The sequence below is a fragment of the Watersipora subatra genome, chromosome 4 (genome assembly GCF_963576615.1).
Source record: "Watersipora subatra chromosome 4, tzWatSuba1.1, whole genome shotgun sequence".
Lineage (NCBI taxonomy): Eukaryota > Metazoa > Bryozoa > Gymnolaemata > Cheilostomatida > Watersiporidae > Watersipora > Watersipora subatra.
This window is the reverse complement of record NC_088711.1, coordinates 56,980,000-57,006,288: the sequence shown is the minus strand read 5'-3', so window position 1 is coordinate 57,006,288 and position 26,289 is coordinate 56,980,000. Positions and strand designations below refer to the sequence as shown.

Below are 26,289 nucleotides of genomic sequence, written 5' to 3'. Positions count from 1 at the left end.
CCGATTATTTGTTGGCAGACAGGAAACTACCCTGAATTTTTTTCAAAATGTCAAGTAGAAGACATGTTAATATAAACTTTTATTTAAAAAAATTTGTAATTCAAAACTTTTATTCAAATCATAAGGAAAGAAAACCGTTTGCTACAAAATGTATAAATGTACAAGGAAATATGTTTTACCGATCAGGAACAATCACTAAAGATTATGTCTTCAGATTGGTCATATATATCTTTTGCACATTTCTTATGTCTTTTCACAGGTTATCAATTGCTTTCAAACTAAAACTCGTATTTGTAGGTAAGATCCTCCATATTTAAGTGAGACTAGAATATTTAAACATCTGAGCTTTTTCAAGTATTTTTATCAGCTTTGCTTTGCATGAAACATCAAATGATTTAAATCGTTAAGAAAAAAACATGATTTTCATGAATTTTTTTCATAATTTTGCTAAAATCAATGTTTTGTTGGCAAACAATCTTGTTTTTATGTGTGTAAAAAATCTTTAAATGCTCCTCTATCAAGAATTACCATGTATGATGGAGATAATTGACTGCATGTGTACTAAAATGCTACAGGAAGACCTTTAAAGTTAAGACCTATGAGTTTATTTAGTATACATCAAAGCAGTAACAACTGTAACTGGTAGTTTTCCTTCCCTACTCTGTTTAATAAATGATATCACGATATTAAACTCTTTACTACACTGTTAGCTTCATTCATTCGAAAATAAGAACTCAGCTAGGTGCTAAAAAACTGACAGGCTGGTATTTATATTTCCCATGATCAACTGCATCGATCACACCAAGGAAGAGTGTGTCTGTATGTTTCAAAGTGTCACTGCTAGTAACTCTACTCCATTTATTTGCATGTATTTTGCAAATTATGATTTTACATGGATGTGAATGCAACGAATATAAGAATTTTTTAAATTAAATTAAATCATTAAGGCTGAAAAGTGGGTTCACCAGCATTCTGATGTGTGATGCAATTCACAGACAATTTGCGTGAGCACAAGTGAGTGATTAAATCAAATTTATCAAAGAAATGATTGAAATTGAAACAATATCATTTTTAAAAATCATGATATTTTCCAACTCCTGTTACCACCATCCTCAAACGCAATGGTAGTCAGCAATATCATTGGATAAAGTTTCTATCACTATTTTATCCTTAATTATTTTGCAAAGTTATCAGTCACAAGTCAATCATGTCATCTTTGGCTACATGTTTTTACACTATGACAGTCTGACATCAGGACCTACGATGTAACAGAGATGGTCCGGTACAACCTGGTCACAATGTTTACCATGATGGTACAGCAGGCTACTGGCATGGCGAGCGCCAACCACGGACTCTTTCTTAGGTCAGCTTCATCTCTCTTCCCGGCAGCTTACCTCCTTTCATTTTTTTTAGTTTTAATTTTTCGCATAAATTTAGCAGTTTTTTCTCTCTGGTTTTAAAAAATTTTTTTTTGGATTTGTTAACAATTTTAGTTTTCGCATTGATTGGTAACTTTTTTATCTACATTCTCTAAAGTTTTTTTTAGGTGGTGAGTTTATTCCAGGATGAACATTCTTCAAGGTTGACTTACAACAAAATTCACATTACAGTTATTTGGTATCAAAAGATTAACCATGTCTTACTCTGCTGTGTTGTAGGTGCAAAATATGTGGAAATGTGATTCCAAGCTCTTAAAAGCTCCAAAAACGAACAGTTAATCGCAGCCATCATGAAAACGCCGTAGGTTGGAATCCCTTTATTTTGATGACATACTCAACTCGACGTGATTATTTTTTTGACACGTGATGTTATCACCTGAAATAAAAGGCTCAATATAAAACGTCTTGTAGAACTAGCTTATGATAAACACTTCGGGTTTTACCGGAAAGCCCTTATCAAATAAAGATGCTCGCTGCTTTACAGTTTCGTTTCAGCTTGGTCTAATCATCTAGTAGTAATCTGACCGGGGTTACCCATACTTCTTGCCAAATGGCGTGAACAATTTCTGCAGCGTCTGTCAACTATCACAGGTGACCAACAGGCTCCTCATGTTTATCAGAGGATGATGCGCACTCCTTCGAGCTAAGGTTAAAAAATTAAACTAATTTTAGGCTAGATTTTGAGATATCAGTGCTCAAAATGACAGCATTACAATGATGATGAAATGAAATACACGTATAAGAACAATAGATGTGGTTTTATTGAAAGCATGAAGTATATTTGTGAAAATATTTCGACGAATGAGATTGCATGAAAGTGTAAACAGAAGCACATCGTGTTCAACTACGTTCCATTTGAGCCGTTTTTGAGAGGGATTCCAATCTAAGGCGTTTTTGGGATGGCTGCGATTAATTGTTCTCTTTTGAGCTTTTAAGGGCTTGTAATCACATTTCCACATATTTTGCACCTACAACACAGCAGAGTAAGACATGGTGAATCTTTTGATACCAAATAACTGTAATGTGAATTTTATTGCAAGTAAACCTTCAACCAATAACACCTAGATGACAATGCTATGTTAAATCAATTAAAGCACATAAATTATATAATTTTTTTATTATATAGTTCAATACATCAAAGTCTTGGCTTTCGAATGAGCCTATATTCAATACACAAAGAATAATAGAACTATAAAAATCAGTGTGTCAAAAGTATGTCCTGCAATAAAAAAACACTTACTTGCAGTTCCCACAATGTGATGTCATAATTATTATTTAGCCTGAGGTGGTCGATCCCTTTCGCTGCCATTGAGGCTGCGCTTTTCTGTGACAATTGGTGCCGTTTAACCCAGAGAGCGCTAATATTAAAGTAGGATTCTAGATAATCAACAATGCCCGGGGATTGTGCTAACGCGGACCAATACAAACACATGTTCTGAGTTAATTAATTATGCTTCAATAAATATACTTTGGTTGATAAAGGTAATGAAATCACATCGATTAAATTATGACCTGCAGTTGCTATAGGACTATATGTCAATGGCAGTTATGCGAGATCAGCAATGCTTGAAATTAATTAGTGTCAGCCGTCCCCCTCAACATCACAATAAAAAGAGAGGGCTAGTACATAACATCATCGGGAAAACATAGTATGGTGCTTGGAATCTGAGTTATTTATCATAGAAATAACCTGTACATAAAGAGCTAATGACACTGATTTCTTTGTCATCTTCATTGGTTCTCTTGGGTTGTCTTACCTTCGCCTGCCACTAGTGTCATTATCGTAGTTGATAAATATAAGCTGTAAGCTATAAAATAAGGGTAAGAGCACACAACACCAAATATGAAAATTGTGACATCACAATTTTCGAGCCTATACCATTGAACATTTCTGCGGTAGAGCTCTGGGGAAATCCTATAAACACCAACCAATGTCTGTCTCACCATGGCAAACAATAGCTCATTCGAAAACCAAGACTCTGATGTATTGAAATATATGTTAAAAAATTATGTAACTACATGCTTTAAGTAGAATTAGTTTATATTTGTGTTTGTAGTATAAAAACATTATTAGTTAATTATAGACTCAATCATGCGTTATATAAAATATATAATTTGTTTGTAAGCTTTCAAAAAAGCCTCAAGTATGATTATCACTGTGCAAATGAAGGACTGACTGTTTCATTAGTTTGAACGAATTAAGAGGGTTTCTACTGCTCAATACGTTATAGGTCGTATATAATAATGAGCCAACAACCATTAAAAAGTAGTTAAAATCTTTGCATGTCCATATTATAGGAGCAGGTCATTTTAAATTAGGCTTGGCGCTGCCGAGTGACCAATGGCGGACTGCAATTTTTTAAGTCATACATTTGGAATATATCAGTTTAGCTTGTAATATATTTTATTAGCATTAACTGTTTTATATTAACTTCTATTGGTCAACGTCAGAGACACACAAACCTCAGACTACGAATCGTTTTACAAACCACTAAATCATGATGAAATTTTTATTATTAAAGATTAAATTTTATTATTGTGATTTTTTTAAAGAATCGACTCTAAAAACTGTCTTTTTAAATCGGCTGTAAGGAAATACTGTGATAGTGTGTATTCTATTTGTCTTGCAATGCTTGAATTGTTTCCAGGCACCGGATAGACTCCTTGACTATAAGAGGGAAGTCTGGTACTAGAAATAAGCTGGAGGATGCAGGTCAACTGATTGAAGGTGTTTTCAGGTGTTTTAACAACCTGCTGGAGAAGTTTCACCAGTCTTTCTTCTTTTACCTGCAGCCTTGCACCTACCGATACATTTCTATTGGACTCTACACGCCTCCCTTTGGTCTGATGGTCGCCGCAGCGCTAATTCAAATATCCTTTGATTTTTTCAACAATTTAAAATAATCTGATATCACCATGACCCTGACGATTTTTACCCTCACTTGTAATTTCATTTCAACGTTATTGGCAATGAAGCCATTTAATAACAAAGGCACACTAACTTTGACAGCAAAAGCGGAAAAACCTCTTTCTTGTTAGCTTCTTCGGAACACATGTATGGAGAAACAATCTCCTGTAAAGTCAACTTTATAACTCTCAAGCACTCGGCGATTTTTCTGTAGCTGAGGAGAACTGTACTTTAGTGCTTAGGTTAGGGTCATGGATGTTAGCAAGGATACGGGTTCACATTTAATCGGCCTTGAGGAACTCTCTACAATCCTGGAACAATTGTTTTGGCCTCAGATAGAAGTAGAGTTGTGAGAATCATAGCCAGTCAGTTATTAGAATGAGTGACACTTGTTTTAAAATGATAGAAGAAATAGTTCTCCTTTGTACAGCTTCTTGTTGCGCACAGGTAAACCCACATTTTTAATTTCCACCGACACTACGAAGAGAGAAACCGAATAATTTTTCTTTTGTTACAAGTGAAAGATGCGCTGTTGAACGTAATAAAACAAAAACAGGTTTTTAAGATCAAATGGCACCACTATGACCTTGTACCTTGACATTAAAGTCATAACTTGCACCTTTTCGTGCTCTCAAAGATGTTTAGTTAGTATAGACAGGTATACTTATTTGCAGTATTTGTCAATACTCTGTTATTCATCTTGACCTCTGTCTATACGCCATTGCATTGTGGAACAAGTTCTCATATGATGTGACCACCAGAAATGATAAACTAAAAGCAAATCAGGAGCAAGCTTTCACCGCGGATGGTAATTTTACTCAAGAGGCCTTAAGCACTGTGAGACTACCTGATGTGAGTAGATCTATGGAGCATCTCTTGAGCTCTAGTATTTATAGAATGCATTCTAGGTCATAGATTTGTGTCTCCTTAGAGTTTTATTTTATCTGTAGCATAAGCTGTAACATAACTATGATCGCAATATTGGATTTTTGGTTGATGAAGGAGATAGTAAAAGTAACAACACTATGCCATTGTAGTCTTAGTTCGCAATGCACATCTGTCCTGGTAAGAACATGTACAGGGGTCCTCGGCACATCTGTCCTGGTAAGAACATGTACAGGAGTCCTCGGCCCATCTGTCCTGATAAGATCGTGTACAGGGGACCGTAGTTCCCAATGCCCATCTGTCCTGATAAGATCATGTACAGGAGGACCTTAGTTTGCAATGCCCATCTGTCCTAGTAAAAACATGTACAGGGGTCTGTGGCTTATGACAATAATTCGCTCCTAAGATACAGTGTAACTCGAATTTTCGGTGTAAGTCGGAAAATGCCGGATAAATTACTCTACACTTTCATTAATATCTTGTTTGACCTCCATGGTGATGGCCTTTCTTTTCCTTGATGAATTACCAATAGAAGACTCTGTTTTGCGCTTGGAGTCTTAATGAAGGTGAAAGTATAAAATCATTTGATAAATAAACAGTAATGTTTCAATATTTTGTTTATTTTATTATTTTTTACTTTATTAATTATTATTTTAAAAGTATTTAAGTAAAAGCATAAGTATCTACACTTTCATAATTTTGATCAACTTATTGACATTTCTTCACATATGTGGAGCTACCCTTTTTATACTAGAATTCATTATTCCTGCTGAACATTGTACATATTTTAATTCTCACATGTTTTGATCTGCTTTAGCAATTTTTCTCTATTGCAGAGCATTCTGCAAGGAATCTACCAGCTCTTGCCACTTGTCATAGGTTGTCACTTGTGCGGGTATGTCATGCTGCACACGCCAACCCTCTTTGGTGGAGGAGAGATCAGTCAGTTACAGCCTGTAGATGCTGTCTTACTAGGTGGTCTTGCCTGTTTTATGTCATCCATGATTCTCCTTAAGACGATAGTCGGGTAAGTTCCGTCTTTGTTCAAACTAGTACGTTCGATTCCGTGCGTCATGAAAGATCGTCATGTGTAAATCAGTATACGCATAACTAATTCGTGGAGCACCAAGGGCCAAGGTGATCAAGAGGCGTAGTGATAGTGTGCTTGCCTATGGATCTGAAGCACTGGGTTCGATTCCCGTGCGAGTCAATATTTTTTCCTAACGCTATTAGACAGATGGACACCGCTTTTATTATAGTAAAGATTGTCATAGGGTTAATACTTCTAGACCACCTCATCTGCTCTATTTCATCCACCTTTCCTTATCACTCAGTATATAGAAGCTGTGCGAAGTTTCTTCAAGTGCTGCTATTAAGTTTTGTTAGACTTTTTAGAGTAGATTGTTCTTGTATCATGCATACAATAGATATTAATAGGAATACTATATTCTACATGTAGCTATTGTTATTCAAAGTAAGTTTGTCGCATCGGCTTATGTTCACATAAAACTCCATTAGTGATGATCAGATGGCTGGGCTGCTATGGAATATTATGATCATTTTAACTCAAAAATGCTGCTGCCACTGGGCATGCCAGTTGGAAAGTGCTGACCTTTGCCTACGCAATGCATTTTTGGAAGGTTCGTCTATGACACCTTGCAGAGGTTGAACGGTGCTCAGCTACTGAATTTACCGTCTGCAGCTAGTGACAGTGCTTGAACTGTAGGTTTCTACTTCCCATAGTCTCTACTTCCTACTTCTCAAAACACGACCTAACACGTTATGTAGGTCATATCATGTCATGTTTTCAGCTAGCATGACCTACATATCATACTTTGAGCTAACATGATCTACATACATACTGTATAGTGTTTTGAGGTACCATGGCATACATACCTGCTGTATACAGACCTCACACTATACATAGTCAGTATTTGTAATTACAGGAAGGAAGAGTTTGATGATCTCAATTGGAAGCTATTCAAGACACTCGCCCTAATATATCACGGCATCGTCTTGTTTTCACTTTCTTTGCTCAACATCTCGCTTTCTGTGTTTATCGCTGCCTACACAGTGCCAGTCTACTGTATTGTCCGTCCTCACAATAGCAGGTATTGTACAAAATAGAGGGTCAAAGTGGTTAAAAGTTAGATGAATGTATGTAGTTCTATAGTTGATGCTGTTTTGTTATCATTAGTTTACCAAATGGTAAGGAAGACAGATTTTGTATTGCATCAACATAATGCAAGTCTCTAGCCTTCTAACCTCTAAGACGCTGAAGCAGTGGAAACAGCAAAACGGTAGAGGATCTGATTTGATCTCTGCTTAACCTTTTTCATTGTTTGATCTTCAATTTTCTTGTGATTTGACCTACTTGCTGCAGTTTTAATTCAAATTCCATATTGGATATTACAGCTACATGTTCAATTTAGACTATAGTACATAACTGTTTACTGAGTGTCTCACACCTTCAGAAGGATAAAAAAGCTTCTCTCGTTGTCAGTAACTGTTGTTAGCGAACCACCAATAATTATCTGACACATCTCTTTGTCTGCTGACATCAAAAGGATCATGGGTCGTTATTAATTTTATCTCCATTCATCTTTGTAGGATCGTAACATTGCTGCAAAGCCTTTTTCTCCTGATAGTTTCCCCTCTCGGTATAGTAATACTGACACTGCTAGCTCACAATCTGCTCACCGGGACTATGACCTGGGATTCTCTCAGCCTAGAAGTTGTACTATCTAATCTCTCAGATTCTATCGTCTATGCACTGGTAGATCACTTCCTTTACAATAACTACATTGTCTACATTACGTGTCTCACTCAGCTACCCATCTGGCTCATGATGTGGACTGTGGCCAATATGAATGTCTGAGGAGGAATAGATAACTCCTTAGCTTACAGACCTTTTTGGAAACATTTTAGTTTCCTTAGCTACTGACTGCTCATGAATGCTTGATAAAGTTCTTGTTGACTCACAGAAATGCAATTTGCTAACCCAGTAAAAACTAACTGGAATGCCGCAGGTGGCTAACATGGGGTCCATGTTTTCATTTTGTTAGTATGTACAGACTGTTGGATTTCCATACACACTATTACATTTTTGCCTTGTCACTTTCCATGCTATTGTCATTAGAAATTTAGGCTTTTAATGATAGCTTTTAATATAGTAACAGGTCACAGCAACGATTTTATGGTATATTTTTGGAAGACTCCACATCCACCACACCTGTTTAAAAAAGATACATAACATTAACAATGTGTCATCATTGCAAAGATAAAAAGTAACCTAATAACATTGATAGGACATATAGATTTCAAGACGGACACGTAGTCGAGGGAAGAAGTGATTTATCAATTTACTACACAACTTGATTTGAATAGCCTTCTTATAGGCCCACTTTTGCAAGAGATTCTAAATTTGAACACACACCTGCTAGCAAGGAGTAAAGTTTTTAAATGGCATTTAACTAGAGGAACGCTTTGACTTGATGAAGTTGAGGAGGCCGTTTGTGGAGGAGTCGTGCGAGTCAACGGTGCCTGGGGAAGATAACTCCGGCTGTATGACCTGGGCCAGCTGCTTGCCCAGCTCAACACTGTCAATAATGAAAAAATATCAGACAATAGTTTGTATTACTTCACAGAAATAAAATAAAACTCTATCAATAAAAAATAAATGTTATAAGCTAGAATATCATTAGTACAGTTGTGCTGTGGTCACATTGCTGAAAACTCATTATTCTGTAGCAAAATCCAGAAGTTTTCCAATCTACATTGTACATATATAGATCTCAAAGCGTGTGTGCGTGCAATTCGGTTTGTCCAGCTATAGCTATTAACATATTGCAATGAAGAATCCGTATCACATAAGATTTTATCTCAGAACCTCCCGTTCCCCAGACGATATGCAAAACAATTGAGCTATGCAAATTGATGGATTCAATGGGCGATATGAGTCGATATCTGGGTGAAAATACTCATAGCGCCATGCTAAGCTATAGCTTTACTTTACAGCTCTTATTAGTAAGTTGCTAGCTTACTCAAATTAGCTATTGGCAATGTGCCAGGTTAATGGCAAGCAACTACATTACCTGTCACTTTTTATAAGCTGATTTGTAATACCCGTGCAACGCCGGAAATTTCCCTAGTTTAAAATGGTGTTATTTCTAGGTCAAGTTATTTTGTAAAAGGTTTGTTTCCTTTTAGGTTGTTTTCAAATCTCTGTCTTACTTTGATATAGAGCTAAAAATTTAATAGCAAACCTAAAATATCAGCTATGACCCATTTTAATTTTGTGGCCTCAATTATTTACATGACAAGCAAGTGTTAGTTCATTGCTATGGCAACTGTCAGTGAAGCTGTAATCATAGATTAGTGAGTGATAATATTCTGTTCGAGGATCTGCACGTAGCTGAATAAGCTGGCTGTGAAAAAAACCAAAGGTTGATAACAACGACTCAGTTATCAGCTTTTATACTGCAGCAGCTGTGTGACCATTATGTTTGACATGAATGATAGTCATATACCGGTATATGTATGATGTAATGTTGTAAGTGGAACAAATGTTTATAAACCAGTCATTGAAGTTAATTTGAAAATCACCGCATGTTAGGCTACATCTTATGCCAGTGAATCAATCCTTATAAAAGTTGGTATATAGTGTAAGAAGTACTACCAGGAATTGATGATGTCAGCTTATTACCAGTAGGGGTATCCAGGGCACCATAGACATGAGAGCACTGTGACCCACCCAGCTTTTATAGAACGTTTATTACATTAGAGTTGTTTGTTTCCACTTTTTGAACAGGATATGATCTCATAACTCAGCCATATTGTTTTGGCAGACATTTTTGTAGCCCTTCATCTACGGTAAGTAAATTACTATTTTCATACTGAAATACTAAAGTTTATCACTGTTAGTTCTAAGTTTCTTATTGAAAAAATGCCATAGATTTTCTGTGGTTTTCATAGAAACTGAGGTTTGTTTTGTACCACTTTTATTGCTCTAAGCTTGAGCAATTCTGGTGACATACAATAACTGCACAAATAGGCAGCATTTGACACTGGATAACAAGAAAATATAGTGAGTGCAGTCAGAGTGCCACCAGTAACTCACCCCCACTGATCAAAGGAGTTGATATTCCAGATGACACCCTGTGTAAATATCTTCATCTCATACATAGCTATGAGGCAACCAAGCATAAACGGTGTCAGCTTTGGGAAGACGATTGAATTGGTAGGCCTGTTTCCCTTGAAAACCTGCAATGAATAGATCATGGAGAGTCCGTAACAGAAGGTGATATAATTATCATATACTCGGAAAGAAGATGCATACATGTACATGTACATTGAGGCTGGCAATTGATGAAATGCATGAAAATAATAAAAGAGGCCAATACAGTTAATTCTAAAACCACGGAGAGAGTATGTACGTATAAACGAAAGTATAAATTAATTAAATAATTATGTATAAATAAAAGAAATTCCTAATTTTAAATTGGTACAATTATTTTTATCACAGCACACTGAACATTGACCCAAAAGATAAAATTAAAGACTGAAACCTTTACTAACGACGATAGCCCTACCAAGTGAACCTTCTTATGCATAGTATAAAATTCAAGCAGCTTTTCAAATTAACAAGAAAATCTAGTTCGAACATACGACCTTCAAAGTTTTGCACAACAACAAATAATAAAATGTCAGCATATTTTATAGTTCAGACTTCACCTAGTTTCAGTCTGAGTACGTTATACCTTGTACCTAGTCTCAGTCAGAGTAAGTTACACCTTGTACCTAGTCTCAGTCAGAGTAAGTTACAACTTGTACCTAGTCTCAATCAGAATAAGTTACACCTTGTACCTAGTCTCAGTCAGAGTAAGTTACATCTTGTACCTAGTTTCAGTCAGAGTAAGTTACACCTTGTACCTAGTCTCAGTCGGAGTAAGTTACAGTTTGTACCTAGTCTCAGTCAGAGTAAGTTATACCTTGTACCTAGTTTCAGTCAGAATAAGTTACACCTTGTACCTAGTCTCAGTCGGAGTAAGTTACAGTTTGTACCTAGTCTCAGTCAGAGTAAGTTATACCTTGTACCTAGTTTCAGTCAGAATAAGTTACACCTTGTACCTAGTCTCAGTCAGAGTAAGTTACACCTTGTACCTAGTCTCAGTCAGAGTGGGTTACACCTTATACCTAGTCTCAGTCAGAGTAAGTTGCACCTTGAACCTAACAAATCAACTCTGTATGTAGAGGTTTGACCGAGCTTTCAACTGCTCAACAGTGCTACAAGACTAGATAAGGATGTAAAACGTGCAACTCAATGAAATACAGTAGTAGGGCTGGCCATGCTTTAATCTCTCAGTTCGTTCTCAGCAAAGATATACAAGATATACTGAGCTCATTAGGTTGGTATACAATGTATAAACAACCAATTGCCTATCTTGAAAATTATATAACCTTATTTGGAAGGATCTTCTGTATCTGTTCTTCAGCCATGCCAGATGCCTCCAGCTCTTTCCTCACCTTCTGGCAGGTTTTACCAACCATCAGAGCTTCAGTCTGGGCAAGGAAGTTGGCCAGGAGAATCTACCAAATAAAAGAGAATAACAGACCTTTTGTCACAGGTAGAAGTGGATGTATAAACCTGGTGCTGCAAACAACATTGATGCTCGGTTGTCAGCATACTCCGTATACAGTGTACTATACACACAGTATGAAAGTATACAAAGTAAATATAGTGCAGCTAATGGTATGATGACTTGGACACAAGATACTCTAATGCCAATAAAAGCCAGTTAGTTACATACATGTATATATTAGCTAGTTATATGTATAACTTCCATTTTAAGTGGCATAGCTATTCTTTTGGATCGCAGGAGCAATAAAATTAAATCAACAAGAAGTAGGCATTCATAGGCTCCAATAATCCCAATATCATCTGATAGGCTAATAACATGCCCGCACAGGTACCTCAAGGTAGACTTTTGACAGACTAAGCAGAATGACAGGTCCATGCAGGTAAGTGAGTGTAGAGATTTGACAGAGTATTCAGAATGACAGGCATATTCAGGTAACTCAGTGTAAAAATTTGACAGACTAAGCATAATGACATGTTCATGCAGGTACCTCATGGTAGAAAATTGACATACTAAGCAGCATGACACGTCTATGCAGGTACCTCATGGTGCAGACCATTGCTGGCTGGGTTATGTGTCTCACACGGCACGAGGAAGTCAGCTGGGATGAGTTTAGTACCCTGGTGAATGAGCTGATAGAACGCGTGCTGTCCATTGGTGCCTGGTTCACCCCAAACAATTGCTCCAGTGCTGTAGTTCACCCCTGGACCTTCTCTTGTTATGAATTTTCCATTTGATTCCATATCACCTTGTTGGAAGTAGGCAGTGAATCGGTGCATGTACTGTAATACATACAGTATCTCATTCTAGTCAACCTATCAGGTTATGAGGTCACTATTTCACTATGACCTATATAAAAAATTCGTGTTGATGATTGGCTAAAGAAGAGATAGTATATTTATCGCTCATGAACTCTTTCATATAAGCTCACTATACATGTCACAAATAAAGCACCCGCCTAAATCTGAGTGTTTCAAAAAATGATCTCATTCGAACGCTTATATCTCTGAACAGGGCTAGTCGATAAAGACAAGAATGACATCAACTTGTAGCTGATGTTTTAGCCTTATATTGGTCTTATTTCATTTGAATGACTTCAATGTTGCAATCGCATTTTTAAGGACTAGTTTAGTGAGCTTTCCAGTTGATTGACTAGATTAGTGACTTAATACAGTTATCCCTCGTTACTTCGCGGCTTCATCAAAACATTAAAAAATTAATTAGAATAACATTAAAAAAGTTAACATACATGAATATATATAATCACAAAATACATAAATACAAACTTGTGACTTCCTTCTCACAATGAACCCAGTTAATCACAAGTAGGACTATTCAGAGTTGATGAAGTCCAGACTATGCCCTTTCTACGCAAAGTGCATTCTCTGGCTTGGAATTCTGGGACTGAAGTTGATATATAAACTGAAAGTCAACCGAGATAACTTCATTGTACTAACTTATAATATATGAAATGAATACTATATGTTTAGAAAGCAGTTAGAGTGTTTTGGTGTTAAATTTTGGCTCATACATATACTTTAAACAATTACTTTCTATTGCGCGAATTTTCACTTATTGTGAGGAACACCTGTCTTCATTAACAGTGAAAAGTGAGGGATTACTCTATTACTTCTTTGAAACTACATGAAAGTGTTCAACTGAAATTGTCTGATGAGATGCCCTTCATGCCTCAGAGATAACTAAAGGGTTGCTAAAAAATTGTGGTAGCTTTCATCTCTCAAAATATATATGGATTGCCAAAGTGCATTCTCTGGCTTGGAATTCTGGGACTGAAGTTGATATGTAAACTGAAAGTCAAACGAAATAACTTCAATTTACTTACTTATAATATATGAAATAAATACTATGTGTTTAGAAAGCGTTCTGGTGTTCAAATTTGGCTCATACATATACTTTAGAAAGTTTGTTTTTTCCCCCCAGATTTTCACTCATCGTGGAGGACATTGGTCCCCGTTAATAGCAGAAAGTGAGGGTTTACTGTAATGTCGTATGATGAAACTGTTATGTAAGTTATTTACAGCAACTGTTTGCTGTCTCAATTAAACTTTGTTGTTTCTAAACTGACAAATTTTCATACCCCAATACAAAAGTTTCTTTCATACATTATCAAATTCTTTAATGCTTAAATTTAATTAATGAATAACTACCATAGGTTTTAACTATTCAAATAATTCTAACGCAAACGACAATTACAGTGCACCCTCGAGATACGATTACCCTGATATACGATTTTTTCACCTTACGAAGTCAAACATTGCGATATCTTCACCTCGCTATACGAATTTTATTTCACCATACGAATTTGAAAAAAGTTTCGCCCGAGTAAAAATTTGGCCGTCGGTGTGCTCATAACACACGTCGAAATAAAAAAGACACCGAAATATAGTTTGCCGAAAACATTCTTAGAACGTTTAGAAGAGACACGATGATCGACTTCTGTCATGTCCGCGTGGAAAATTTCGTGTAAAATACACAAGCGAGAGCAAATATTCATTTGTAGCGTTATTATAGCTTTTACTATAAACTTTCAAGTCAGCATACGTATATAACTACAACTATCTACATTTAATTTGTTATCTATGGAATCTGAGACCGATACAAACGTTACAAAACGAAGGAAAAATGATTTCTATGTCAGCAAAGTTGGATGTCGTAAATAAGAAGAAGGGACCCGTATTATTAACATTGTCAAGGAATATGATCGCAACCAATCAGCATTTGCAATTATTATTAAGACAAGAACTCCATTAAGCAAGCACAAGAAAAAGCTTCCGACTGAAGATTTGAATGAGCTAGGTCATGCACGCGATCAGCATTCAAAAGGAGCAACCATTTAGTAAAGGCGAGGATGTGGAAGATACAGAAAATCCCACATTCGCAGAAATATTTCAAGTGTTTAATTTACTGATATGGACTGGTACATTAAAACAATGCATGTATAGTATATATTATTTATCTCTTGTGTGGCATGTTTTTCATATTTTATTCATTTTGTTTCCTTTTGATTTTATGTTATATTTTCTTGTTTAACCATGTCTTTGCATGTGGGCTTGTTATCTTCTACGTGAATACAATTCATCGTATGTATGTATGTAACTCATATAACTTGCTACTCAAGATAGTTGACGCATCCACATTACTTTTTGAAACTTGCTAAAGCCCTGTCCCCCATAGGGTATAAATACGTACAAACTTTGTATGTATGGTTACATTGATTCTTGTGCACATTTCATACAAGACAAACTACTGTACCACATTCTCTGGATCCTTTTACAAGCGCTAGCTAGCAATTTTCTGCATTGCACCATCAATTTTTTCGTAAAATAATTGGACAGGAATGGACAACTTCTTTTAGCCTGCTAAAAAATTCCAATTCATTACGTTTTAAATTTATTTTAAAGTGTACAGCACCATAATTAGCATTGATACGTTTTTGCCTCCTCTCTGCTTTACCCGCTACATGTACCAGCTAAAGCCACGTTACTCCAAAGGTATGTACGTCCAGTATAGAAAACAATTTTATTTTTCTTTTCGGTAGCCATTAAATGGTCAAGTGTGCGAGAGGCCGCTTTCTATAACTGCATCGCTCGGCCTTATTGAATTAGGTTGAAAAATGTTTCAACCAGATAGGCTAAAGTTTATAGTGAAAGTGAAGATAGGAACTGCTGAAGGATAAAATTTCGTGATAAAAAGTTGAAATTCAGTAAAATAGTTCAAAATACATACTAAAACTTAGTTTTAAGTGTAGGCATAGCAAGCTAAACTTAAGTGAATTCAAAGATTAGGTATGTTATGCGTACCTTTTGAAGGCAAGAACTCCTTACCGTACGTACTACATTTGGTAAACATAATTTTGCGTTTTTTTGCAGATCATAACCATTAAAATACACTAAATACAATACAGTTACTGTAGGTAACTATAATTACTGAAGTTAACATATTATTTTGTTGCTAATTGTCAATATGTACACATTTTTATAAAAAAAATTGACGATTTTCACCAGGTGGTGTTTGCATTGTATAATTACAATGGTCTCTATACCCCGATATACGAATTTTTCACCATACGATGCCAACCCAGGAACGAATTAACATCGTATCTCGAGGGTGCACTGTATTATTGTTTTAAGAAAGAATTGAGCAGACAGGACAGGTTTTACCATAAGATTCCTCTCTATGTATTGGCTAAACAGACAGCCTGACAACAGGAATCTAGCACTAACAGTATGTACTGTACATTTGTATGAAGCAGCAGAATTTAACAGTTTCTATATATGGTTTGGCCATGAATAGACAAGACCTATTCACAGACGGCTAAACTGTACCATCTACATAGGTCGTGTCATGTTGTAACAAACACTGGTATAAAAGCTTTGATAGCGTCTCATTGTACAATCTGTATATTAAACTATTTGTACATATAAGCCCTTACCTGGTCATAAGGAAGTAATGCTTGAGTCTCAGCTCCAAAGAAATTGTTGTACCAGACACCAATAAGTGCCAACAGCATTGGGGCCTGCAGCAGAACACGGTCTATTAAACACTTCAAATTCATGTCCTTCGATATCCTTCACAAATCATAAAAATCCTATGGTATTGTGATACTTTCCAATTGCAATAAATATACTCTCTCAATGAGCTAGTACAAAATCACATATTTTATTAGTGCGCGAAATACTGAATTTTAACAACCACTGTTGTGAGTTTAATATTTCTGTTATTGCTTATGCAGTAGGTCTTGTAAGAGTATTGGAGCAAATGCATTCACTACGCTTATAAAGTCTCATCTCATGCAAGCAACAGGTTGTCTATGAATATGATACAGATAAAGTATTTATTACCTACTGCATGCCAGCATGTTTATAGTTAATATAGTCTGAGATGATTTTGTGTTTGCAATTGCCTTTGATGTAATTTTTATTAAAGGTTGACTTGCAACAAAATTCCCATTACAGTTATTTGGTATCAAAAGATTCACTATGTCTTACTCCGCTGTGTTGTAGGTGCAAAATATGTGGAAATGTGATTACAAGCTCTTAAAAGCTAAAAAACGAACAGTTAATCGCAGCCATCACGAGACCGCCATAGATTAGAATCTCTATCCAAAACGGCTCAAATGGGATGTAGTTGTACATGATGGCTTCTGTTTACACTTTCAGGCAACCTCATTCGTCGATATATCTTCACAAATATACTTTACGCATTCAATAAAACCATGTCTATTGTTCTTACGCGTCTATTTCATCATCATTGTAATGGTGTCACTTTGAGCACTGATATCTCCAAACCTACTGTAAAAACTTGTTTAATTTTTGGTTGTGATTTTGTTTAATTTTTTAATTTCGAGCCTGTTGGTCACCTATGATAGTCGAAAGATGCTGCAGAAGTTATTCGTGCTGTTTGGCAAATAGATGGGTCACATAATCAGATTACGACTAGACGATTAGACCAAGCCGGAACGAAACTGTAAACTAGCGAGCATCTATATTTGATACGGGGTCTTCGGTAAAACCCGAAGTGTTTGTCATAAACTAGTGCTATGAGAAGTTTTATATTGAGCCTTTTATTGGCCTTTCAATTTACGTGAGAACATCACATGACAAAACAATAACCAAATGTAATGACTACGTCAAAGAAATAAACTGATTCCGATCTATAGCGGTTTTGTGATGGCAACGATTAACTGTTCGTTTTTGAGCTTTAAGAGCTTGTAATCACACTTCCACATATTTTGCACCTACAACACAGCAGAGTAAGACATGGTGAATCTTTTGATACCAGATAACTGTAATGTGAATTTTGTTGCAAGTCAACCTTTAACTTCTTGATTATAGAAAAAGGTTTTTGATTCTCTTAAATTAAATTAATTTAAAAGGCACAATCAGACAGTGTATCTGTCCATCAGAAATAGTGTATCTGGTAATCAGACAGTGTATCTGGCAATCAGACAGTGTATCTGTCCATCAGAAATAGTGTATCTGGTAATCAGACAGTGTATCTGGCAATCAGACAGTGTATCTGGTAATCTGACATAGTGTATCTAGTAATCAGACCGTGAATCTGGCAATCAGACATAGTGTATCTGTCAATCAGATATAGTGTCCCTGTCAATCAGACATAGTGTATCTGGCAATAAGACATAGTGTATCTGGCAATCAGACAGTGTATCTGGAAATCAGACAGAGTGTCTCTGTCAATCAGACAGAGTGTCTCTGTCAATCAGACACAGTGTCTCTGTCAATCAGACATAGTGTCTCTGTCAATCAGACATAGTGTATCTGTCAATCAGACAGTGTATCTGGCAATCAGACACAGTGTCTCTGTCAATTAGACATAGTGTCTTTGTCAATCAGACATAGTGTCTCTGTCAATCAGACATAGTGTATCTGTCAATCAGACATAGTGTATCTGTCAATCAGACATAGCGTATCTGGCAATCAGACATAGTGTATCTGGAAATCAGACAGTGTATCTGACATTGCTGAGGAGAAAAGTACAACTTCAATTTATAATTTTTATTCTAGTAAACTCAACCAAATATTATACTAAACAAAACAAAAATATAAATACCGGCAAGCAGTCTTTATTGCTGAGTGACGAATATCTGAGACTTCTGTGACTAATTAAGTCAGTTGGTTAGAGTGTCATGCTCAAACAACTGAATGCCATGGGTTTGATCCCAACAATGGCCAACATTTAGCCACCAAATTACAAATTGAACTTTTCATTTTCTCATTCACAAAACGCCTTTTCCAGCTTGAACACCCCTTATGGGTGGTTTCCCTAAAAATACTTTGGTCCTAAAATGTGGGATAAAAAATCCCATGCAAATTTTTAGACAGTTTATTTAATTGGAAGTTCATTTTTATAAAGAACAAACATGGACAAACGAAACCAAATATATGATATGTTTGGTCTACTTTTAAATTGGTCTTTTGTAAAATGCATCTCAAGTCTAGATTTACAACTGAATACTACGAAAAAATTATGCGCTTAATGTGTTTTCCTTTTAAAAATTTTATGTTGTAATCCAAATGGGAAACTTTTTGTAAATATAAATAAGAGCTGCTACTTGAATCAACATTACTAGTAGATCTACTGTATATGTAATAATAATTTTCGAAATTTTTTTTAAAATAACAAGAATTTTTGATCTCATGAAAGAAACCGATTCCTTTGGAATTCATACTCAGAGTACACTGATAGTCAATGAAACTAACACATAAGGTGAACCTCTATCCATTACAAAGGAAATGCTGCTGAAAGTATTGTAGAAACTTCTGGAAGGTAACCCTATTTGCATGGTTGCTCTACACCGCTTAATACCACCTATTATGTTCGGCCTCCACAGATCAACCATATTAGAGCTGTCTAGCTTGAGAATTATTAAGAAGTTCTCATATCCTTGAGATGTATCCCCTCATCTAGTATAATTTACTACAGTAGAGTCATAATTTTACGTAAAACGTACATTCTCTTTAATGGGAGCGGTTAGGAAATGCTGGTCCATCCAATGTCCACCCTCCAACATCTTCTCAAAGTTATCCATACCAATGGATATGGCAATAGAGAGGCCGATAGCAGACCACAGAGAGTATCGCCCTCCAACCCACTATAAAAACACAAGCTGTGACTATAGTTTGTACCATAATTGGAGTTGTTTTTCGCCAACAATAAAATAAAACGAAGATAGACAACTCCAAACATAAGTTGCAAAATTCGATAGTTAATGGAGGCGTCTATACTTACATCCCAGAAGACAAACATATTCTCTGTGTTTATGCCAAAGGCCGCCACTTTAGCCTAAAAGAACCAATGTAAAACACTGTCACTAAAAGCAGCTAAATTACTTGATAAAAAATGAGCGACGTTTGACCACCTATATGGAGCTGACACAGTTGATAAAGGAGACTCAACAAGGATAATGACGGAGCTGATAGGTCAATAATAGGAGCTGAAAGGTCAATAGCCTGGATTGGTTAAACAGCATTTGAATGTCAACTCACCGCATTGGTTGAAAGGGCTACAAAGTGTTTTGCGACAGCGTCGACCTATAATAAACAAAGATCAATTGACTACTAAAAGACATAATTAACGATATACAACTATTCAACATAAAATATATGCTACAACCAATATAAATACTCATGCTATATATATATACAATATATATACGTTATTATCGATATATTTACATGATGCATATCATATATCCGTATAAAACCATGTATCGTATGCATATAATATATATGATATATATACTCATGCTACATACATGTATATGATATATATACATGATATATATACATGTATATATACATGCTCATGCTATATATATAGTATATGCTATATATCCCATAAATATGGGATATATGTATGATAGCTAATTATATACACGATATCTATATACACAATATCTATATATATATACACTTATCTATCTGTATATCTATATGTATACGATATACATGTATATACAATATCTATATATACACGATATCTATATATGTACACGATATCTATATATACACAACATCTATATATACACAATATATATATATAAACAAAATAGGCTATTAGAAGAAAGATTCTGCTTGCATCAATTTCCATTAACAGGAGTTCAACTCCACGAGAGCAGCACTCACATTTCCAGCAACAGCTGGTGAGTTCAGAAGCCAGTTCTTGGCTGTGGCAGCATTAGTCATGGTCTCTTGAGTTGTAAAAGTCTGCAAACAAACGAATCACTTCATGGATTATAAAGATAACAAATCACTTTATGGATTATAAAGATTTCCATATCCTAAGTTGAACTTTTAAGTTATGCCACATATCGCGATCGACATCTCTAGCGCTGAACATGAGCATGTCTGCGTCTATGAGGTAATACAACATTAAAAACTTCTTTGTCATGATCATTACTTTATTATCATAATAATAAATTACAATATAATAAGAAATCACTGAAGTATTTGCTTTAACATATGACGCTTTTAGCACACAAAGCAGATCTTGCAACTAATTAAAGTTTTTTGTTTGCAGAAGTTCGATTGTATTTCATTTTGCAGAACAAAGAAATATTTGATGATCAGCCTGCATGTATCATAATAATATTAGGATAAAAGCCATTTGTGTCAAGTTTACTTAATGATTCACTCAGCTATGTATGATCGATGTACTAGCATAACAATGAAGATTTATGCTACCACAGTACGTCCTATAAAGCTATAAAGATGCTACTAATATTGCACTACTAGCAACACTGCCTAATCCACTGTTTCCCGTGGATCAAGACAGTTGAATTCTGATTCATGGTATAATTGTACTCCTCACTAAATAGGAAACTCTTACATTCCAGGAAGTCATTACGAAACTGACAACAACTATACAGCGATTGAAAAACTGTTCTAATAAATGACAGACAAGGTACCACAACATTCACTCGCAAACACCAAATAGTGTTGGTCTCATCAATGTCATGAGAATTTTCCAAACACTGTGAAAGACTATTTACCGAGTGGCAAAAGATTCTGGTGATGTGACATCAAATAAGCAGGTTTGCTATTTCTGTTTGTCAAACTTATTGTACAAGCTTTGGTGGCTGAGTGATAAGGCCAATCGTAATGACTTCTTAGATTTGGAAAATCTTGAATAAATAAAAAAAACATTCACACATATCGCATTGCATGTGTGAACAAGTTATATGACATTATAACTTGCAAACAACTCCTCATTTTTAGATAATTTTTGATATGCAAAAGACCAAAAGTTTATTTAAACACAAAACATACAAAGAATTAAGAAATATGTAACTTGTATAGGTTTAAGCTATGTCAAGAAGTGACGAATAAACTACAACACAAATTCTGTTATTTTCGCACATTACAAAGTTAAACAGTGCAAGCCTACACTCCATTCATGTGTCTCTATGATAAATTAACACGAGAACTTTATTTACTAATCATCACATACCGTAAATCCTCTATCCGAATGCCACCTCTATTTGACCCTCACTACAGATAAAGGGTTGAAAAACAGAGTGCCATGACATTCAAATAGAGGTTTTAAGGTAACTTAGTTACACACATAATATAGTAATACTCATCTTTTACCCAGTTATACATGATTAAATTACTGTAATGCTGGGTAATCACCTCATTTATTATTATCATGGATTATCAAAAAATGTAAAGTAAATTCAATAAAACAGAGCGTATGTATTCTGAAAGGAACATGTACTCCAACGCGTGATAATTTTCTGGCAGATCTCAGAACGAATAAGCTACGTATCTCAAGCTTTAACGGTTATTTGAACTCCTTCTATGACAAGGTTGCTGACAATGAGCTCTACCAGCATGTGTAATAATTATTCATAGAGTTAAACAACAACAATAACATAGAGGATAATACGGTAGTAGTTTGCTTAAAGTGGACATAGAGAGTGACGGACCTTGGATCCGATGAGGAAGAGAGTCGTCTCAGCTTGCAGCGAGTTAAGAGTTTCCATTATATGAGTACCATCAATATTCGAGATAAAGTGCATGCGGGGTCCCTCCTTACCGTAGCTCTTCAATGCCTCACAGACCATCAGTGGTCCAAGGTCTGAGCCTCCAATGCCGATATTGACCACATCAGTTATTGCTTTACCCGTGAAACCTAACCAGGTGCCATTCCTAACCGCCGTAGAAAACTCTCGCATTTGAGAGAGCACCCGGTTCACATCTGGCATCACCTGACAATCAAGATTAAAAAAAGATTTGTGAGACGTCTTAGTACCTCGCTTAAAGGTCGATACGTACATACATGTAGAATGTGCCATTGTGAATCAGCTGCTATTATGGGTGATACAGAGTATTGTAAAAGGTATAGAATGAGGGTTTATTATCGGTATTAAAATTTAGGGATGTGTCTATGAATGCAAAAAGCATCCAAACCACAGAAACAACAGTTGTGAGCCTCAGGCTATAAAACTTGCGAACCTCGGGCTATATAAGTTGCAAACATTAGCCTATAAAACTTGTAACCTTCAGACTATAGAAGTGTTAACTTAAGGCTAAAAAAATACTTTAAAGAAAAATTAGAAATAACAGTCTATGTATTGTATCAGATATCGCCCGATGATAATATGTAAATGGTTAGTAGTGAAGCAATGAATAATTATTGCTTCAGTAGATGACTTCCTGTATAGCCAGAGTATGGCAGGTGATAAAAGAGGATATTAGGAACGACTGAACCCGGCCAGTCCTCAATTTAATCAAAGGAACTAGAGCAAACAAGGAAGGAGATAAGCCGAGGGCAATAGAATGCACTTCACGACACGTCATCGTAACAACTCATTACGCCTTCTCTGATACAAGTGCGACAACAATTAGAGCTGTATAATAGCATTAACTCAAATAAATTTGCGTTTAGAATTTCGTAAGAGTATCATGAGAAAATATATGGAGCATAATTGAAAATTATGCTAGGATCATATTAGCAGTAGTAGGTATTCATGCTCAAGGACACACATTTGAGGATATAGAATGCTCAGTGCCAAAAGACTGATTTATCAGGATATGATGAACCAAACAGCACTTGTAGAAACAGGATATAATAAACAATGATTTGTGATCACTTTAAAATATTCAAATTGATGCATCTATTGCAAATGTGACTTATGACCTAGCTGAAGGCCTAACTCAGGGTCCTAACACTAGATATCACTGCCACATGGCTTTAATTGAACTTTATGTTTTGTACAAGTTACTAGGGCAATCACTTGATTCTCTGTTGCTGGAAGTAGAGTAGGTACAGTAGCTCACAAAGCATGACGTTGAAAATTAAGAAGAATACAAACTCAGTGAGTGTATCCATTTTAATTTCTCAAGCTATTATTTTTTTGTTATATTTTAACAAAAGATTATTTGTATAATGAGGAATTGGGAGCATCAGATATTAAAATACGAAAAAGAAAGCTGTAATCATAAAAATTTGAACAATCACAGGTGTTGGTCAGCCTATCGACCACTGATATTATTATTATTTCACTCCAAGCTAAATGTAACAACCTCTCTATAAACATGATGGAAAAACGCACCTTCAAACTCGGAAGTTTCTCCTTTTTTAGGTAAACTGATGGTAAGATTTGGTTTTTAAGAGAGTTGTTTTTACTTGCCCGACAAAAAAAGGTATGTAGAGATTCTTTTACTAACTCACATCCTTCCCATCAACCATGACAGGTTTGTTGGAGCGATTACGTAGAGCCGTGTGGAGTACTGCTCTGTCTTCAGTAAAGTTGATCTTTTTTCCACTAAACATGGCATCTCTCATTCCATGGACATTCCTTGCCTCTGCCTGCAGAGAGCTCACTTAGTAACACTTCCAACCCAAACAAAGTTAGCTAGAACATTGTTTGTTGTTTTCAATTGTCTATATAAGATTTCATTATACTGCATGTCAATACTTAGATTATATGCTTTCTATTCAATACATACACACTTAAATATTTCATAATTTTATTAAACAAATTAAAAAATATATTCAGCAAATTTCGATTTGGAAGAGCATGGACATGAAAGCCATGGCCCAGCGGTTTAGAGTGACAGGTTTGGGTTAAATTTCCATCATAGTGACACGGTAGGGAAATAGATGGCATTACACATTAAATTACTCTTTCTACCAAATCAACAATTCATATCAACCGCTGCTTCACTAGACTTTGGTGAGAAAAAGAAAGCGAGGCCAAAGTTGTTACAAATACAAATCTTATACACACCGCTACGCTAACACGCCTCTACGCTAGTATACCTCTACGCTAATATGTTCTCGTCTCATACAGCCTAGCAATCTTTTTTAAGGTTGTTTATAAACCATGCAATCTATGTTTAGAATGTATTATGCAAATTCGTTATTGTAATTTAAAATGTCTGCTGGCTAAAACTGCAACAAAATGAACATTCATTGATTCCTAACCGAACCAGTAATATCTCAAAGAATAACTATTCTCCTATCTTACCCCCATTAGAGCGAAAACATAATTGGCCATTTTTGCTCAATAAAATCCTTAAACCTGCTATGAGATGGAGATCAACTCAGCAGCGTTTTTGTATTTTTAGTTTATATCTGGCATCACAAATATGTAGTGAATAATCTCCAACCATAAGGTGTCTACGAGGTAAATCTATTAGATATATCTATTAGTTCCACAAAACTGCCACACTTTATTTAAAGTAAAGATAATGAAACTGCAGACCAGAGCGACTAATAGATCCAGTGTTTTCTCATCAAGAATATTCTTGGAGTAGTCAAGCAAAATAGAACCTTCTGGAGTGTCCAATTTCAAACTGAAAAAAAGAACTGAATGTACACTAGAATTCCATAGACAAGAGATACAATTTAATAAAAATACTAATAGTAAATGCGAACAAACAATATCAATACTGGTAAAATTGTAAACAAATGTTGACCTTCGGTAGAGGCAGTAAAACTTCTGTTTCCTCATAACGCATTGCTAATATTCTGCAAAATGACAACAAATGCTTTAAAAGAGCTGCCTGACAGCACAGCATCTAGTCAACAGACTGAATAGGCTCTCATGAAATGCTGAATATAATGGGTCAACACAAAACAAGGACATAAGACCTGCCGAGGTATATTCCGCATATCATAAAATAGCACAAAATTATCTATACCCTGAGCAAAAATAACTCACACCGCATGTTTGCATGACAGTACTTATTTTATTATTAAAATTTTAAAATTTAGCATTTAACTCCAGTTTTGTTAATTAATTAAAACTTACTTAAATCCAGTTAAGAATATGAACAGAAAAATCTGGTAGTGTTAACTTATAGGCGATAATTTATAAAATCATTCTTTCTCTCCGTCACCTGCTTCATATCTGCGTAGTGTTACTCTGACTTTATAAAAGAACTAACCTGTTATCTTACTTACCACGGTAAATTTAATTCAGTTATAATTCACTCACCTGTATTTTGAAAACCTAGACGCGTCAGCTGAGAACAGATCTCTCATATCTAATGATTTTCCAGACGTTTCAAAGTGTGCCTTTAAGGCTTTCCACGTAGCATCATCTGCGAGTGCCACTGCCATCGCAAAAATAAACTACAAATAAAAAGAAAAATGCAAACGAACACTGCGACTAAATACAAAAATACAGAAACACCCATTTAGCAAAAATCATTGTATTATGTAGATTCAAAAATAACTTCCCCTTTTTAAATTAGCTACTATCACCACCAGTGCTTTGTCAATACATACCTTCAGGTTATTAATTTTACTCTCTACAATACGCTTGTAGAATGCTTTCAAGTGAGTTGGAAAACGATCAACACGAATGGCCAATGTAGGAAGCGAAAATGAAACCGGTGTTTCATAAGATTTAAGCTACGTGCGTACG

At 35.6% G+C, this 26,289-nt stretch overlaps 2 protein-coding genes across 2 annotated transcripts in view; one reads left to right on the top strand and one right to left on the bottom strand.

The window, feature by feature from the left end:
* Window positions 1-8,424, top strand: part of LOC137395037 (glycosylphosphatidylinositol anchor attachment 1 protein-like) — a 14,424-nt gene extending 6,000 nt beyond the window's left edge. Inside the window, exons 6-11 of the mRNA XM_068081823.1 lie at window positions 1,245-1,363; window positions 4,088-4,310; window positions 5,065-5,199; window positions 6,069-6,259; window positions 7,179-7,343; window positions 7,843-8,424. Of these exons, the coding sequence (XP_067937924.1) occupies window positions 1,245-1,363; window positions 4,088-4,310; window positions 5,065-5,199; window positions 6,069-6,259; window positions 7,179-7,343; window positions 7,843-8,110 (1,101 nt within the window). The 3' untranslated portion in view covers window positions 8,111-8,424. The remainder of the gene's footprint in view (window positions 1-1,244; window positions 1,364-4,087; window positions 4,311-5,064; window positions 5,200-6,068; window positions 6,260-7,178; window positions 7,344-7,842) is intronic.
* Window positions 8,419-26,289, bottom strand: LOC137395038 (glucose-6-phosphate isomerase-like). The gene is made up of 14 exons (XM_068081824.1): window positions 26,151-26,289; window positions 25,858-25,994; window positions 25,123-25,213; window positions 24,087-24,224; window positions 22,339-22,620; window positions 20,537-20,617; window positions 19,898-19,942; window positions 19,641-19,694; window positions 19,363-19,503; window positions 16,324-16,407; window positions 12,413-12,652; window positions 11,692-11,820; window positions 10,352-10,494; window positions 8,419-8,831 (listed from the first exon to the last, which is right to left on the bottom strand). Exons 2-14 carry the CDS (start codon window positions 25,980-25,982, stop codon window positions 8,702-8,704), a joined length of 1,683 nt encoding a protein of 560 aa, XP_067937925.1. The 5' UTR covers window positions 25,983-25,994; window positions 26,151-26,289; the 3' UTR covers window positions 8,419-8,701.

What these genes read in the sequence shown, in the direction of transcription:
- LOC137395038 (XM_068081824.1), bottom strand. Translation starts at nt 25,982, where the DNA reads ATGGCAGTGGCACTCGCAGATGATGCTACGTGGAAAGCCTTAAAGGCA. An exon ending in TCTAGGTTTTCAAAATACAG is followed by an intron (nt 25,214 to 25,857) that starts GTGAGTGAATTA and finishes TCTTTTTTTCAG; the next exon opens with TTTGAAATTGGACACTCCAG. An exon ending in ATATGTTTGTCTTCTGGGAT is followed by an intron (nt 19,504 to 19,640) that starts GTAAGTATAGAC and finishes GTGTTTTTATAG; the next exon opens with TGGGTTGGAGGGCGATACTC.